A 17656-nucleotide genomic window follows, 5' to 3' on the forward strand; every position below is an offset into this window, starting at 1 on the left:
ATCCTGGCTGGAATGTCTCCGGTCGTGGAGTCCTGCGGCCCCGAGGAACAGAACAGCAGGTGAAACTGAACTCTCTGAGGACATGTCCCGCCGCTCGCCTGCTCCAGCAGTTCTACTGTAAAGTTCACCCACACTGACTGTCACACTAGAGCACACAAGCCCGAAAAAGAAACAGAACATTTTCGGATTTTTGAGGAATATAATTTAAGAAGCCAAAATGTCTGTCTTCAGTTTTCCAGTCCACATGTTTCTACTCCTGACGAATTAAAGCAAGATTATTAAAGATGATTTAATTTCCCTATGAGGGTTGTCCCAATTAAAATTTTATCAACACATTTTTACTTTTGAAGGTCTGAATTTTTCATAAAAATACAATCCTGAGCCAAATATTGCAGCCACATTTAGCTCTTTGTGTCTAGTGCCACACTAGTTGCTAGTTTAGTCGCCATGTTTTATCATGCATACTCTAGGGGTCGCATTAGAGTGTTGCATGCTTTTCTAATGATTAAAAGACAGCAACAGACAGAAAAACAGGGGTAATGAGAGTTTAGGCCACTTCTGCAGCAACAACATTTGGCCTAATGCTGATAGAGGGCCTGCTGGGTCACCTCAGCAGGACCCTGCAAGCAAAGGACAAGGACAGTAAAGATCTGATGACCCCAAAGATGAAGGGAAGGAAAGAGCTGGAGGAAACCGACCAACGTATCACTTGGCTGGATTAGGAACACAGAAAGGGGATTATAACAACGGAGGAAGTTATCAAAAAGAGATGTGCCAGCATTTTAACTAGCCCAGAACAAAACCAAAACCATCTATCATCACCTTGTTATTTAAAGGCTGAGGTGATGAGAGTCTCCTCTGAGCTGGTTTAGTGATGTTTTGGTTTCTGAGCCTCAACAGTGAGATTAAGAACATTAGAAACTTTTGTATGCATGACTTTGTGGGAAAAGAAAAACACACACTCCTGAGGAAGGAACCATAGGCTGCGCTCATCACCTCTGTTTATCCACAGGACTTAGGCCACTTTGGGGACTCCCCTTAAGTCTCACTTATCTCATTAGACCCTTAAAACTGATTAATATGAATGGCGGCAGAGGCCAGCTCAAGGCATTCTTAAGAAAGGAAGGAAGGAGGAAAAAAGAAGAGAGGGATGAAGGGGGGGGTGGATTTTGGAGGAAGGGGGTTTTTTTGTGTCTCCGGACAATGAGCTGATGGCTTTTTAAGCCTCTCAGTGGCTCTGGGTTAATACCCTAGGCTACAGTCATGGGATAGGCCGCGGTTCAAAGGCTGCTGCTCTCCAAGGCTCGCTGCTCGCTGATTTAGGAAGAAAATAAACAAGTAGAATAAATACCACATCTCCTGCAACTTGAACCTCACTAAAGAAATAATGAACTGCCCTTCCAAACCAGAGAGCATGTATATGTTTGTGTCTCCATGCAGCCGATGGACTTTAGGGTGTCATATTTGGTTATGCAGGATAATGTTGGGTGTAAGCCATCCAGTCAAAGCTGGGCTCAGATGAGAGGAGAGAGTGAAGATGGGATTTATCTCACATTCAAGGGATCAATCACATTCCCTTCAGGGGGAAAAACACACACTGAGTACAGTTTCACACAGGAATAGCAACCACATAAACAAAGACTGGCATCCACACGCACACAATGCAACTTCACAAAACGGAAAAAACTATCGAGCAGCTCTCAGAGGAGCAGGCTCGGAGAATTGGGTCAAGAATAGTGCTGTGCTCTGCTATAGTAAAGGGTGTGAGTTTCTCCTGCTTCATTACAGCAGGCCGAGGTCGACTTAGGATAGCCGTGCACGTACGCACACACCTACGAATGAACTAGAAACCTACAAATCCTGTGCACAAGTCTCCCAAAACATGAAAACATTTACAGTAGGCATCAGATCATGGGTGCACGTAAACAAAAAAACACTCTTGGAAGTTTGAACAGATTTCATTGAAGACTTTGGAGTCAGATCTGCATCATGCATTTTTAAGCACGATATATTATCTGCTGGATTCAGGCTTTTCTTAGATCTACGATCAGAGGAGCATCTGCAGCCTTAGAAAAGCCTCAGAGCCAGGAGGGTAAATCTAAAAAAAATGAGCCTTTCATGCCAAAAGTAGTAGTGGTTGAACTTCACTTTAGTTGATTTAAAAATCTGAGGCAAGACCATTATAATTTACAGTATGCTTGATTGACAGTCAAAGTAATTTTGCATCCAAATTCAGCCTAATCCCGCTTCGACTTCAAACTGGCATAGTTAGAGAGTTTAAGGAGAGATAGAGATTCATGGATCGCTAACAAAAATAAGATACATCTGGATTACAAACATGCTTACCGTAAAATACCAAATAATCCCCGGGTCCCAATTAACCGCTGGGTGTGGCAGTACATTTTGACAAATAAATGCCTGTTCCAAATAAATGCCGGGTGTAATTTATTTACAGCTTTGATATGTGACTGAGATGAGAGGGGAACCGTATAGAATCAACTCCCAACTCCCCCTCCCTTCCTGTTCTTCTCCCTGTTTGAGCTCCGTAGCTCCGCCCCTCTCTTTACGTGCCTCTTCGCAAATGAGAATATCCGCTAAATTGAATACTCACGGTGGCAAAGCGCTCGTGGAGTGATTTCGCTCTGCTTTTCCACTGAAATCAATGGCCGAATCACAGGCAAGAAAACACTTCATCTCCTCATGAACATGTTCTACACAAGACCAAACACCGCCGTAATTCTGCCATTGAATCAACTTCTCACTGAGCTGAGATACGGAAGCTACAGCGGCCAATAGGAACGCTCCCTCTGACCTGAGTCTGATTGGCTGCGAGTACTAGCCTCCTCATTGGCTGGGGCACCTCCGTTCCTTGCTTGTTTTCTCAAGTAAGATAGCAGCGCCATGCCCCAGTGCAGTGAAAAAATAAAACGTACGACATTAACTTTATACTGTCTGTCGTCAACTTTGTGTTTGTTTAGTTCCTTACCAGTATTTAAAGTGTTTAGAGAGTGTTAAGTTGACAGAAGAAGACAAAAGTATAACTATGGTACCTGTAATCTTGTCTTAAAAATGTAAAGGTGATATTCATACTGGTGTAAATAAATACTTTGATTAAATTTACCATATTTTTCAGATTTTTGCTAAGCAAGATTTTTGTGAGAAAGGAATTAAACGCCTGTTCCAAATAGCCGCCTGGTCCCAAATAAACACTTGGCCTGCTTAGTGATTGAGACAAATAAACGCCTGGGCTATTATTTGGTATTTTACGGTATTAGTCCACTTAAGCAGGCCTGCTCATAGGATTGACTGGGCCACTGGAAAACCTAATGAATGGGCCCTCCACAGTTGAGATTTATTGATGATATCAGTGCATGTGTACTGGTGCAAGAGCTGTAAGTGTCTCAAGCTATTATTTGGTTCTGATATTCAAATTATTTATTCATGCCACTTTTTTAACAGATTTTCATCACTGTTTACATTTTGCCAAATCTGTTTTCACATTAAAACACTTTAAGCCAATTTCTTATACTTTTAACTTCTGCTCACTAGTTTGGCTGCCCATTTTGACATTTTTTGCCACTTATAACCAGTATTGCTACTTTGCAGTTGCTTTTTACCAGTTTTTCAACCCATTTTTTCCACTTTTTTTTCTTTCTTAGCCAATTTTTTGCTTCCTTATCCCCTTTTTACACCTTTTAACCCATTTTTGCCACTTTAACCACTTTTCACTACTTATTTCTGCCCTTTTTTGCCTAATTTGTCTTGAATATGTAATTATTCAATTGTATTTCCCTTGAGTTACTACAGTTCATTTTACTCTATTCTCTGGCACCCTGACATTTGTGCACATCGTGGCTTAGCTATGAAGTCTGGCATTACGTTCCAAATTATTTAGTTCAATATACCCATCCACATTGTTAACATTACCAAAATGAGATAATTCTGTTTTCAGAAAATGGGTTTACATTTTGAAAAAGGCTATATTGTACTTCAGCATAAATAAATGAAATTCACTGTTTGTGGCTCTGATAGCAGTGGTTATTATTCAGGTTAAATATAAATTACAGTTAGAACAGATTAACTTTGCATTGGACCATGAATGTCCTGACCTCGATGGGCCCCAATAGGCCAACCCAGAAAGCTCTCCCCTTTATCCCCCTCTTATGGGCGGCCTTGCACTTAAGTGATAGCACATCGTTTTATATCCTTCATTTGCAAAGTGCATCTACTTTAAAAGATAAAACCTGCTCATTCTCTTCATACAAATTTACCTCCATTGCTGTTGTAAAGAAGCTTTTGTAAAGAAGCTCTCCATTACGCTGCTACACACCATCCAATTCTGAATGAGATACCTGCCTTAAAGTACAAAAAAACCTGCACCTTCAAGGGCACATTGTGCAATGTGACACGGTAGTAAAGACCAAGACGCAACTTAGTACCACAACACCCACCCCCAAGTAAACACAGGCCTGTGTGTGGGAGTCTTCAGTGTCAGAGGAGACAAAGCAGGGGTCTAAACCTGAGCTGCCTTAATCCTGTCTCTGTAGAAAATAGCCCCAGTGTCACTAAAACCCCGGACCACAAAGACGACACCTCCTCAGGGTGAAGACCCGGAGTCTGTCCCCTGGAGAACCACTGCGAAACGAACAACCGCCAACACCACCAGGGAGACAGAGACAGACACAGAGCCACATGCATCTTTAAACCTTGGCAAGGACAGACCGGTCGGGCAGGGAGGGAGGCAGATGAGAGAGGATGGATAAGGCTGGTTTGAAATGAGGGAAACTGCCACCTCTTCTTCTCCACACACTGTGTCACCCCTCGTGTCTGGCGCTCGTATTAAACTCCTCCTTTTCTCTCTCTCTCTCCGTGAGTGTACTACATCTTCAGCTGTGCACTCTCACTTTCCCCCCTCGCCATCCATTCACACCATCCTCCCCTCTCTCCTCTCCCTTGGCCTCCCTTTCTTTTTTTTCTCCCTGCATTTAAAGCACATGCATTACTTTCAGTCCTGGCTATGTGGAGTGGACGCAGAGGGAGAGAGAGAGCAGAACAATGGCCGCCTTTCAGTCTCACGAACCAGCATTGGTGGTGGAAAAGGGGGGGATTGGCTGCTTGTATTTTCTCTACTGTCAATTCAAACAGGCCAGTACCAGCTAGCTTATTATTGGCACGTCATGCCACAACGCTAGAGTGAACAAAGTGAAAGCAACATTGTTGGATTGTTTGTTTGTTTGTCTTCATGTGCGAAGAAAAATTGTTGCAGCTGTTGGAACTTTACAAAGACATGTTCATATTGGAAACAAGGCCGGGGCATCAATATGTCTATTCACCCTTTATGTGACGGTGCCAACACAAACAAAGAGAAATGATGAACAAAGCCATCCAATGTACCTGCCATGTGACGATCAAGAGATAACAACACCATCTGTGGCTAGAAAAAGCCAAATCTGACTTTTAAAATGGAATTTATAATAAATATAGACATTCAAGTTTGGACATAAACCAGTCAGATTGTGAAATCCAAAGTGAGAGCAGAGCAGATCATCGTACAGTCCCTCTGTGTGTTTCTCAGTCTGTCTGTGAAGACGAATTACCTCATGAGTCATTTACAACTGGCTACAACCCGTCAATTAGGTCTTTATTCACAAGCTGGAGATGTGTTCTCTTCTGGGATCTATTCTCCACACTGCTGCCCAGCTAGAAAAACATCCATCCACTCCCCCGCAGCCCCCCAAGTTAAATAAGGAAAACGGCGGCGTAAAGGTCCGAAGCCAGCCTACCATGAAAGGAATTATCTGTGGAAAATGTGTCTGGCACAAAAACAAGCGAACAGTCTCAATCGTTCCTGTCACATTTTCCAGCTGAATAGTGACCAGTGACAGAGAAAGAGAGAAAAATTGAAGCCCATCAGACGTTTATTTGGCCACTGGATTCTGGTGTAGTTCCTGTAAATACAATAAGGGTTTGACAGTAAATGAGTCTAACGAGGACAAAGTGACCCAAGCAGACAGAGCCGCTTTAACTCAAGCAGCTGATGGAGCTTTTATTCCAACTGTACATTTGAAAAGCAGAGAGCAGAGGGCACAGGAGGGTATCAGACGGCTCTCAGTAGCGCCCCTTTCTGGTCAGGGGTGATAGATCAGCCAAGTGTTACTACAGTAACAGCTGCTCGTGAGCCTCCATCTTACAGAAGAGAGCTGAACGAGGATATGGAAGCGCCATTTTCAGCCACCAACGCGGACTTACACCACACAATGGCGAGATTCCTGGAACAGCAGCGAGGCTGCGTTCCTGTTAATCATCCTCTTAGAGGTTTATCATTGAAACATTAGCTGTTTCAGACATGGAAGCCAAATAAACTACAAATTGCTTTTTTTCTTCCTTTCGCTTCTGTTTACATGTTCACTTCAAATCTCCTCAGGTGTTTGCAGTAAAAATGAAACTTTGGAGGGGATCTGTTCCAGCAGCTGCTCCGGTGCACCACAGAGTAACTTAAGGAAAAATAAAGGAGGAAAAGAACTTTCCACAACTTTGAAATATTGAGTGAAACTGAGCCGGTGAGAGCAGGGAAAGAGAAAAAACAGGCCTCTGAATAAACAAACCAGCAAAAAGGAACAAACTCACGACAGAATGTAAATGGATATTTATATTCTTATCGTTCTTGTGGAAGAATACGATCGAGTTTTTCATACGTGGTGTTGCATAAGCTATTTAATACTTTGTTTCCAAGAAGCAGCATGTTCCCCTAAACAACACAGGCTGAATAAAAGCTAAAAGACAGATCGCTGGGCTGATAGCACCGTTTCAGCACTCCGTCTGACCTTGGAGTGATTACTCTGGAAACAAAAACCTGGACATTAAAAATCAGGTTCCCCGGGCAAGGGAGGGAAACGTGCTGCCATTCAATACCTTCCATTTCTGTCCGTATAATAAGAGATCTAGTTCACACTTCAATGGAACATTAAAATGTATTTCTTTAAAGGCTTACAGGAGCAATTCAATGATGTTAGCCTTGATCACAGTGGAGAATATTTATCTAATCCTACCTTGGGAAATGCTCTCTTTATGCATTATTACTAAGAGAGCAGTCTAAACAAGCTTGACTAGATAACTTTTCATACAAAATTGAACTTTATAGTAGAAAAATAAAAGAAATTTCAAATTTCTACTCAAAACCACGAGCAAACAGATTTGGGGTGGAGTTTTTTCTAGGGTAAGTCATGTTTAATATGGATAAAAGATATTAAAATTGTACAAAAATAATGTGATGTATAATCAGCAAATAAAATACTATTTTGAATTTATTAAACAAAAAAGAGATTACTATAGAAAGCGAAATTTCGCTGCAGCCTTATCTAGATATGTGAAATTGGGAATGTCTTTCCCACTCGTGGCAGCCTGAACTCCACTTGGATTAGCATATCCAGGACTCCAGTCTGAGCACCGGGCTTCCCCAGCGACAGGGCCGCTTCTGTCCGCCGCAGAGCAAGTCCACAAGGGTCACGGCCAAGAGTCCTCCCCCTCTCCCACCGCGCACTACACAACAGCTGCTCTGCCAAGCACATTGACTAAGCATTGACTACTGCCTGCTGGGCTCATTTTCTAGTTAATAGTGGAAAAAAATCTAATTTAAATGGAAAGTGCATTTACAGGTCTGCTGAGAAAACACAGAGTGCCATTTAAGCCTAATAGAAGTATTACATCGCACAACAGCATCATTACAGTTTGCTGCTTTTCCACCAGCTCCTGTGTTTATTATTTCTTTCTCTCTATCCTACGCCTCGCTCTCTTTGTGTCTCCTGCACCCGCTGTCCTCGCAGCTCGGTGGCTGCGGGTGCCTGCCAATGCCACAAGAATGAGAGAGAGAGAGAGGTCATTAATGAGAACTAATCAGGCCTCAGACTCAGAAAGACATGAAAAAAGAGAGGAACAGTGGAGAGAGTTAAACTAAGCAGAGGGTGAGTCAGTGTGCGGATCATGCAGACTGGAGGTGCGAGCACGCCAGTCACGAAACTTCAAACTTTAGCAGTCAAAGGCAATGTAAAGTTTCATTTTTAAATGATAGGTTTTAGTGGACATTATAGGCATCATCGTTGCACATAATTTTACTGGGCTAACTTTCCACCTTTGTGTGTCTTTGTTTGCACAATTCAAAATTTGAGACCAATGTATCTTGGTTTACGAATCTGCAGAAGGAAAACCAGCTCCTACATGATGCACGGCTCATTTGCTTCATTGCATCCACACATACAAACCCAAACACAATACAGGCACAAAAGGAACTTGTCCTCAATATCAGTGACACATCTACAGTTTTCAAGCCTCCAGTTACGGTGTACAGAAAAAAGAAAAATGCAGAAACAACAACACAAAGCACGTTGGAAAAATGCTTCCCCGGCTGTTTGTCGTGCTACAAATTATGCAGCAAAATACAAATCACCTTGAGCAATTTACATGACCACAACCGCATCAAACTGTTTATGTTAATAACGCTCCACTTCAAGGAGAGTTCTAGTTACGAGTTTGTCATTCGCAGGCTGGCAAACTTTCTGCTTCGTTATGCCTCGCCGTCAGTGTGTGACCTCTCCCTGAGCTCCTCTCCGAGTGCGCCTGACCTCTGCGCGTCTTTCCCCACCATCAACCGTGGAGGGACTCCCGAAATATCTAATTGTATTCATTCATTTTCTCAGCCCCAGCAGAGGAAGGAGAGGCAGAGAGAGAGAGAGACAGGGGAGCGGGGAAGGGAAAGGAAAGGAAAGAGCGGGAGGGGAGCGCCGAGAGGCAGCACGGGGGGAAAGGCGAGGAGAGATACGGGGAGGAAGAAAGGGCAGCGGGGGAGAGGAGGAAGGAAAAGCCTGCCTCTTCCAGCTGAGGCATCATTAGAGCCACTGTCTGTCCCCTCATTAGAATAAATACTCACAAGCAAAGACAGTAGGCGAGATAGCAGAAGGCCAAATCCACAGAGAAATGTCCCTTTATTTTGAGGTATTTCAAGCTCAAGGAACTTTAAGGACGGATAAGAGTTCAAGATTTCTTAAATCTCTTGGAAAAGAGCCTTGAAGCAACTTTTAACTGAAAATCCAAACATAATGAAAGAAAAGTTTTGAAGAAAACCACAAAGAACTTAGAAACAAGAAAAGAAAAGGGATTTATGCAAAGAAACTGTACTATAAGCAAGATTCAGGTCTCCTGCTGGAGTTGCGATTTAACGGTGGCTGAAGTCAGCCAAACAACATGGAAATCCCCTCAGCCCCTGCCCCAGTCCCCAACAAAATAAACACCGAGCAGACACAACAGCGGCACCGATAGCACAGAAACCAATACAAGACATCTGACTAATCTACCAATTGCTTGTCATTCAGGGCAGGAAAAACCAAACCTGTAAAAACATTTTGCCGACAAAAGGTTCCACTTGAGACACATAAAGTCCTTATCTGATGTCCCCATTCAACACGACTAGAAGTCTGAGCTGTAAAAGTGTCCACACTGCTCTGTTTTGACTATAAGCGACTCCTTGAGTTTCAGGACCTTTTGCTTATTTTTGCTTCCATCTAGTTGACACTTTATCCAACCATAGCTGCTACAAGTACTGAGTGAGCTTTATCGTTACTTTTCTCTGGTAACTTTGGGACACTTTATGAGCTTTAAACTCTAAATATATTGTAGTCGGACATTCTCCAAAAAAGGGGAAACAAATGTGCCGAAGTTTGTGCATAAAACAGTTGTTGCTTTTTTCACTTTCTTTGCATTTCAGGTCATTAAAAAAAGTTTGTATGTAAGCAGAAAAATGTGTATTAGACATGCTGATTGAAAATAGACACAATGGAACATGACTAAAGTGGGTTTTCTTACTTGCACCCAGCTTTTAGTTTGATGGATTATCTAAGTAGGGCAAGTCTGACGAAGGTGCGGTGTCAAGACGAAAAGGCAGCAGCGTCTGTGCTCAGAGGACAAAAAAGAAGTAAAACTAGCTAAAAATACACAAAATTAACCTTTAAATTGACCAGTAATGATATTTCTTCATGTAACTTAAATACTTTTCATCTCCTGTGGCTTTTTCTTTGTGCACACAGTGAATCCACTGAGCAGCCGTACTTTCGGTGAGCCTCAGAACAAAGGCACACATGCAGGCAAGTTGTGCTCCAGTGCCACACGAGCTTTCTACAGTAATGCACAAGGAAAGGGGCTCAATATTTATTAACTGAGTCATCAATAAGAGCAGTTTGCTATCTCTCTGCTGTTATGCTTCCTCTCTGGCGTCCTGCCTCAGCCCAGCGAGGGTGAGAGTCAAGCAAAGTCTATTTGGAGTAAGTAGCACAGAGTGACTGCTGTTAGCAGCGCTCCAGCCTCTGTGAAAACCTGTTTCCTTTCCTCAGGCGAGTCAGAGCTTCAGAAACAGATGAGGCCCAGGAAGCTATCTATTTCTCAGATATTACCTCGGACCCAAAGAGAAAGGCACAACATGCCGAGTGGATCACACGGCTCTTGTTTGCTCCTCTCTCTGTTTCATAGAGTGTTACGGTGTCAGATCAGAGATTAACAGTAGTTTTGGTTCAAATTGTCCTTTTTTTTTCTCTCTTCGCTGAAACTGAGAAAACTTGTCAGCACATCTGGAACGTATCAAGTTCACTGAGCAGCCCGACAAGTCAAAACTTTTTTTGTTGAAGAAGAAAAGTGCTGTCTAATAAAAGTCTGTCTATCAGGAGCGGAAATCTCGATTTGACTCTAAAATTGTGTTTGCCTCTGTTAAAGAAAGCGCTCCATAAATAAACAGCCGGGGTAAACTAGAGCAGAGACCCAGACCACAACAGTCACGGTCTACAGTATATCAGGGCCGAGAATCTACGCACCCCGCTAGACCGGCCCCGGCTTCAGGAGCGAGCTCACAGTCAGCCCTGAGTTTGTACCCGTGACCACTAATTGCTCGGAGCAATAAATCATGTTTTCCAGAACTTCAAACTGAATGTAAATAGTTGTGCAACAAATTCAGCATGTTCTATTAATGGCTGTGTGCACACTTTGGAGGGCAGGCTGAGCTTTTTATTCAACAAATACTAAGTGCTGTAGGCAGCTGAATGAGAACTCTCTCTGTAAACTCCCAACAGCAGCGTTTGGACTTAATAAGACTGAGACAAAGCTGTACAGTCTGACTCCATGAGGGGCTTTTACTTTGAAAAGCCGTGCCCACAAACATATTAACTCACTGCTCAGGTGGAGTTAACTCTGTGTGAGAAGAGAGGAGGTTTCAGTCGAGGACTGTAGCACCTTAGAGAAACTTTTATTTTAACTTCGCTGATGTGCTCTCATGTGGCCCATCTGAGTCAGCGGCACATAAAATCCTCACTGTGCCACAGCGCTCATGAATCTTTATTGGAAACGCATGTTTCCTTTCAAAAATTACAAATAAAAAGTGAAAATGTTATACTTTATAATCCCTAAAAGATTAACCAATATTTTCAATGTTTGTGTTATTTTCATTTTAAAATATTACCTCAAGAAATGAAGTCAGCATCCAAATTTGTGAATGAGCATCCATCTGTGCTCCATAATGTACAAAAACATGGAAAGCGAGTATTAAACTTTCCTTAAAGGGTAGTTTTGTCTTTTTTTGAATGAGTAAGCAGCACATGGCTGCTTAGAGTGGAAGTTTTTAAGAGTTTAAAATGGAAAAGCTCCCTGTTTCCACACTGCACAAACATCCACACACATAGTGGAAGAAATCCCTTTCACACTTTTATACCATCATGCTTCACTGGCACTTGTATTCTAGCATGTATTTACTGCCAGTAGGTTTCAATTCCAGCACATAAACCTTTATTTGTTTTCAGAGCTGTGACCAAATTAAAATTGGTGCCTTTTTTAATTTATAATAGTGGCTGAAATGTCAACTAAATAATGCAAAACCTGGCCCAAACAGATGGTATCTTCCTTATTTTTCTCAATTAAACTTTGTTTCACATACTCCAGCATGGACCAAGGACTGCTTTAAAACTTAATCTATAAGATAGTTTAAAAAATCAGTCATAAAACTAAAAAACTTGTACGTTACATATCACTGGTCACGTCCACTGGGGCTCCAGTCTTTATTTTTCATGACAACTCTAAGGTGAATTTGGCGTTTAATTTGGTTTTTCAACGTGCCTTTTACGCACTACTTTATGAGGCGTAACTTTGCAGAATTGTCTGAAATATTTGCTTAAAATAAGCCGCTCTGTTACCCTAAACATGCCTGTAGTTGGTATCTCCAGTTTGTTATAAAGACAAAGTCTCCTAACAGATAGAATCACAGAAAATGCCTTCCTCATACAGGTCCGAGACGCACATAGGCCTAAACGCATACGCACACTGAAGTTTAGAAACAAGGCAGCAAACTATGCAGTCTGACGTGAGGATAAAATCCACATTTCATCAATTATGAGTATTTGTGCTCGTTTTTCTGCGTTTTCCTTGGTTAGAACTTGATTAATACTATCGTAATCCAGCCCGTAGTGTCCAGTCGCACACAAACAACACAAGATAAAGCTCCAAGCTGTAAAGCTTTTATATTTCAGCAGCTTAAGCCGAATTATTCAAAATGAAACAATCAGTTCCCTGGTGTGAACAATATTGACAGCAGGTAGAGCGATGCAACAGCAGCCGCTGAGTGCTCCGTCCAGGCCTTATTACGCACGGTTTTAATCTATACTTTCCTCGGGGGACGCGCTGTTAATGAGCAGCCACGTATCGAAAATAAGACAGTTTCCTTTTTACACTCCTGTTTCTGTCATCTCAGCTACAGCCCGTACCTACAGCTACTGGCATTCTGCCCTCACTGCGGAGAATAAACACCGATGAACCCCGGGGTTCATGCAGATGCGAGGAGGCGGAACATCACCGACCCCTCCGCGGGGAAACCTGTCCGCTGTCCGGCCACTTACTTGGTGTTGGTCCGGTTCCAGAAGACGGCGTAGCGGTCGGCCACCACTTTGGAACTGGGCTCCTGGCTTAATACACACATCAACAGCATGAAGCAGACGAAGAGGACCATTTCCATTTGCAGCATCACTACAGCAAAAGTTCGGCACGTATTCCTCTTCAGTGTCGGTCAGTCAGGCAGATTTTCAGGGGGCGCTTCAACCGGGACAGGTGATGAGTCTCATTCACATGTGGCCGTGTGTTTCTGGCGCAGTTTGTGGAACAAATACAAATGCGCACAACATGGAGAAGGCAGTGTGACCATTCACGGTGGGACTGGAGATGACAGGTTGCAGGAAAAAAAAAAATCAAGTTACAAAACCAACGCGTCACTGTGTTTTCTCTCTCGTGCAGGTCGAGGGTCCAGATGAATCATGGGCTTTATTCGCACAGGAGGTCAGCTCTGACAAATCCGTGGTGGGCTGACAAAATATCTCTCCCACTAAAGCACAAACAGTGAGCTCAGAGAGAAATGCGCAGCACAACAGGCAGTGTCTTCAGTGGAGAGGTTGTGTTCCCCTCAATGCAGGGAGCTACTGGATGTAGCCTGTGTCAGGGCAAATGACAACTGCTCAACACTTCTTCTTACTCCAAAGCCAAAGCGCACGAGGATTAAGCAGTCCAAGACGTGATGGAGAAAAAGAGAGAGAGGCTCAATGTGTCCAATGACGGCGTGTGGCGCACGTCAGATGTCCATGTTCTCCAGGCAACTTTTTAAAGCCATACAGGCAGGCAAGCAGTGGCAGATGAATCGTAATGTCTTGCTCGCTGTGGGTGTCTCCAGCGTTCAAAAAAAAAAGAGGCTGTTATCCTTCCTCGGTGATTTACCGGAGGTGTCACGGCCGAGGTGGGGAGGAGTCCTTCTCGGTGTGGAAGAGAGGACGGACAGCGTTGTGTTTTCTCATGCGCTTCTCTCCGTGGAGACGCTTGTTTATGTCCGCATCCCAAACTGTCCTCCTCATATATAAGCCATCGTGGTGCGACGTGCAGGCATGAAAAAAAGCTCGCACTCCCCTCTCTCATGCGCGTGCTGTGTAGTCTTCCTCCTTTCTTATGTTTGGGGATTTTAAGACGCCCGGGACGCGCAGGAAGGTGAGAGCAAAGGCAGGCAGGCAGCTCCAGACGCCGACTGAGAGAGTGGGTTTGGTTACGGAGGAGCGGGGGATAGTCCCATTGGTTTGAAATTATTTGAATGGGCGTCACTCGAACAAAGCCAAGCCCCTCCCCCCGCCTAAAACCGAGCTAATTCAATTAGGGAGAGGTAGAGCTGGAGGGGGACGGGGGAAGAGGTGCGCAGGACAGGGACCACTTTTAGATACAAGACTGTCAGATCAGACAGATAAGTGCGCATGGCACTATTTAATTACGCGCAAACGGACGCGGCGGAGGAAAGGACTCAAGTTTCTTTTATTCCAATTACACTAACATCTATTTGTTCTTTAAAGTTGAAAAATGCAAATAGAGACCATTTAATCCAATTTTAAATAAAATCTTTATTAAATATGACTTTTGTATAATATTTAGAAATTAAAGAAAAACACTGCAAATGTTTAGGTTTGGCTTCTCTGTCAATTCAATTACCATTTCCCCCAACTACTGCGAACTCAGGAAGGATTTTTGTTCAAATTCAATCTGATTGTGAGGAATCCAACTCCAAAAGGTCACATTTCTCCCATAGGCTGAAAAAGCATGCAGAGGCGGAGGGAGCTGATGTCTCACATCCTCTCTGTGATTGTGCGGCGCACAGAGCTGATGGCGCTTACAGTGCAGGGCTCCGGGTGGTAGCTGTGACAGGGCAGAAGCAGCAGCAGCCTGTTGCGGGGAGTAGACTGGGGGGGGGGGGGGGGGTTCAAGGCTCCGCTCCAGCGCCCAGACGCCCCGCTGTGGCGAGCAGCCGGGATCGCTGACTAAGCCGGGGACAAATCCAAGTTCGAGCGCGCCAAGGGGGACCACGTCTGTCGTCGCCTTAAATCAGACAAGTGCTCAAGAGGAGGATTTATGAAAATGTAGAAAATGAGCAGCAGGCATATAGTCAGGTGGGAAATCCCGAACTAAAATAACTGTAACATGAATTCTTATGGGTAAAATGTGCACAACTTCTGCTGAGGATTTATAGTGACCAGGCCTTATGGTGTGTTTAAAATTGCTTTATATTATCTCCAGATTATAGGGCTGGAACTCTGAAGTAGAATGAGAAAAACGTGTTGAGGATGTGGTAAAATGCACAGACAAGAAGTGGCAAGAATTCAGTAATGTAGTGATTGTGTGCCATCTTTGCATAAAGGAGCATTTATTCTGATATCAATACAAGCATATTAGGTCTGTCAGCCACTCTTGCTACACACAGGGACAACATACTGCAGGAATAGACAAACTATTTAGCATATGGTAAATGTACCTGATAATAGCAGAAGGTAATTTGGTCTTTCACAGTCAATGTTACAATAAAAAGCCAAAAAATGTTTTTTAAAAAATGACAATTAAGCTTAGTGTTGGTTAACAAGCTTTACCATGGAGATCAGTTGTGAAGCCAAGTTTCTTTTAGCTAGGAAAGCATGAAAAATGGTGTTCACAAAATTACCTGAAAACAAGTCAGTATTTTGGCCCCATAGATGTTGTTTATTCTGATAACATTACCAAGGCCTCCCATGGCCACTCATAATAGCTACAAAAAATCATGGGGACAGCATACTGCTGACTGGACAAAATATAAAACATGTAAAATGAGATTTACAGGTGTACCTATCAAAGCACAGCAATGTGGCTAACCTAAATTACTCAATAATAAATCAGTATTGCATCAGGACTGTTTGACATTGACTTTAGATTGTTGTGCAAACATATAACATGAATGATGCCACTTTACCGCGGGGAAAACATACAGCAGACTTGCAACAAATCCAAATCCGAGTCAGCTTTATTGGCCAATGTAAACAGGGGATATGACTCCGGCCAGCTTTGCTCCCAGTGTACAGGAATTAAACATTAAATATTAACAATAAAATAAAATCTGATTTTGGAATTTAACATGTAGCAGCCCCTATTAAAGAGTTTAACTAAACAAGTCTGTTTAACAATATGGCCCAGTTGCTAGAAGTGTAAGCATGCAGGACAAATGTGATCAAGAAGGATAAAAAATGTAAGACAGTGCAGATTAGCATGAGTTTGCATTTAAAATGGTGCCAGAGTAACCTTGCAAAGCAGTTGGATACGCCTGTTTCCGTGTTCCTCACTGGAGAATCCATCTTGTAAAGCTCCCTTCTGAATTTGGGCCTGGTTAGAAAGTGACAGGACCAATCAGTGACGAGGGGCAGTACCTTTGGGTGCGGCAGAGTGTTGACATAAGCAAGTGGCAACAAGAGGCAGGTGCAATTATGGCAGAAGAGCTCAGCGCGAATGCTGCTAAAGTGCCAGTTTTATCAGAACTTGACGACATTTTTCATTCCTGTTATTCCTTGGTAGCCGCACACGTGCACTTCGGTCGCGGCTACATCACATTTTTTGTTGCTCTGATTGGCTTGTAAAGATGTGACAGACAGAATGTTCATCCAATCACACTCTCAGTTTTTTTAAAGCCTCTGCCCTTTCACAAATGCTTAATATTGAAAGTTTGCCAGATGGATGTGTGAGATCCATCTGGCGTGTCAGGTTAGTGCCAGGGTGCATATGAACAGTGCAAAGGGCATGCAAATTTTTATTTAAAAAAATGTGCAAAGATGAATGTGACACTTTATATCTGCTAAGCAGACATGCGACAGGGAGAATGGTGGGCTGATGCACTTTGGGGCTAGTATTATTTGTCTGTTTTTCCCAAGCAGGGGCAGCAACCCATTGGTTGTTTTCTTTACAGTGACAGTTTACTGGTCCAATCACATCTCCTAAAAGTCCATTGGTAGCTCTAGGTATTAGGTAGTAACGACATAGTGTCTACAGTTATGTCATATTTGACCCATTGAGATGAGCAGGTTCGAGGTAGAAATCATCCATCCATCCATCTTCTTCTGCTTACCTGGGGTCGGTTCAGGGGCAGCAGCCTAAGCAGGGAAGCCCAGACCTCCCTCTCCCCGGCCACTTAGTCCAGCTCTTCCAGGGGGATCCCAAGGTGTTCCCAGGCCAGCCGAGAGACATAGTCTCTCCAGCCTGTCCTGGGTCTTCCCTGGGGCCTCCTCCCAGTGGGACCTGCCTGGAACACCTCACCAGGGAGGTGTCCAGGAGGCATCCAGACCAGATGCGCGAGCAACCTCATCTGGCTCCTCTCGACAGGGGGAGCAGCAGCTCTACTCCGAGTCCCTCACAGATGGCGGAGCTTCTCATCCTATCTCTAAGGGAGAGCCCAGACATCCTGCTGAGTAAACTCATTTCAGCCGCCTTTATCCGCGATCTCGTTCTTTCGGTCACTACCCACAGCTGGTGACCATAGGTGAGGGAATGTAGATCGACCAGTAAATCAAGAGCTTCGCCTTCCGACAGACCGATGCAGAGACCGCATCACTGCCGACACTGCACCTATCCACCTGTCAATCTCCTGCTTCGTTCTTCCTTCACTCATGAACAAGACTCCGAGATACATGAACCTCTCCACTTGGGGTAGGATCTCATTCCCAACCCGGAGAGGGCATTCCACCCTTTCTGAGGACCATGGCCTCAGCTTTGGAGGTGCTGATTCAAGGTAGAAATGTCAGGGCCAAATTGTCTTCCC

The 17656-nt window shown here is 43.6% G+C and overlaps 1 protein-coding gene across 2 annotated transcripts in view; it reads right to left on the reverse strand.

Moving 5' to 3' along the window:
- The window catches only part of efna5b (ephrin-A5b), a 151607-nt gene extending 137532 nt beyond the window's left edge, over positions 1 to 14075 (reverse strand). For both annotated transcript variants that reach the window (XM_041788326.1, XM_041788325.1), the window contains exon 1: positions 12921 to 14075. In XM_041788326.1, coding sequence (XP_041644260.1) covers positions 12921 to 13045 — 125 coding nt within the window. In that variant the 5' untranslated portion in view covers positions 13046 to 14075. The remainder of the gene's footprint in view (positions 1 to 12920) is intronic.
- Between the last annotated feature and the right edge of the window lie 3581 nt (positions 14076 to 17656).

Source organism: Cheilinus undulatus, linkage group 5 (genome assembly GCF_018320785.1).
Source record: "Cheilinus undulatus linkage group 5, ASM1832078v1, whole genome shotgun sequence".
Classification (NCBI taxonomy): domain Eukaryota; kingdom Metazoa; phylum Chordata; class Actinopteri; order Labriformes; family Labridae; genus Cheilinus; species Cheilinus undulatus.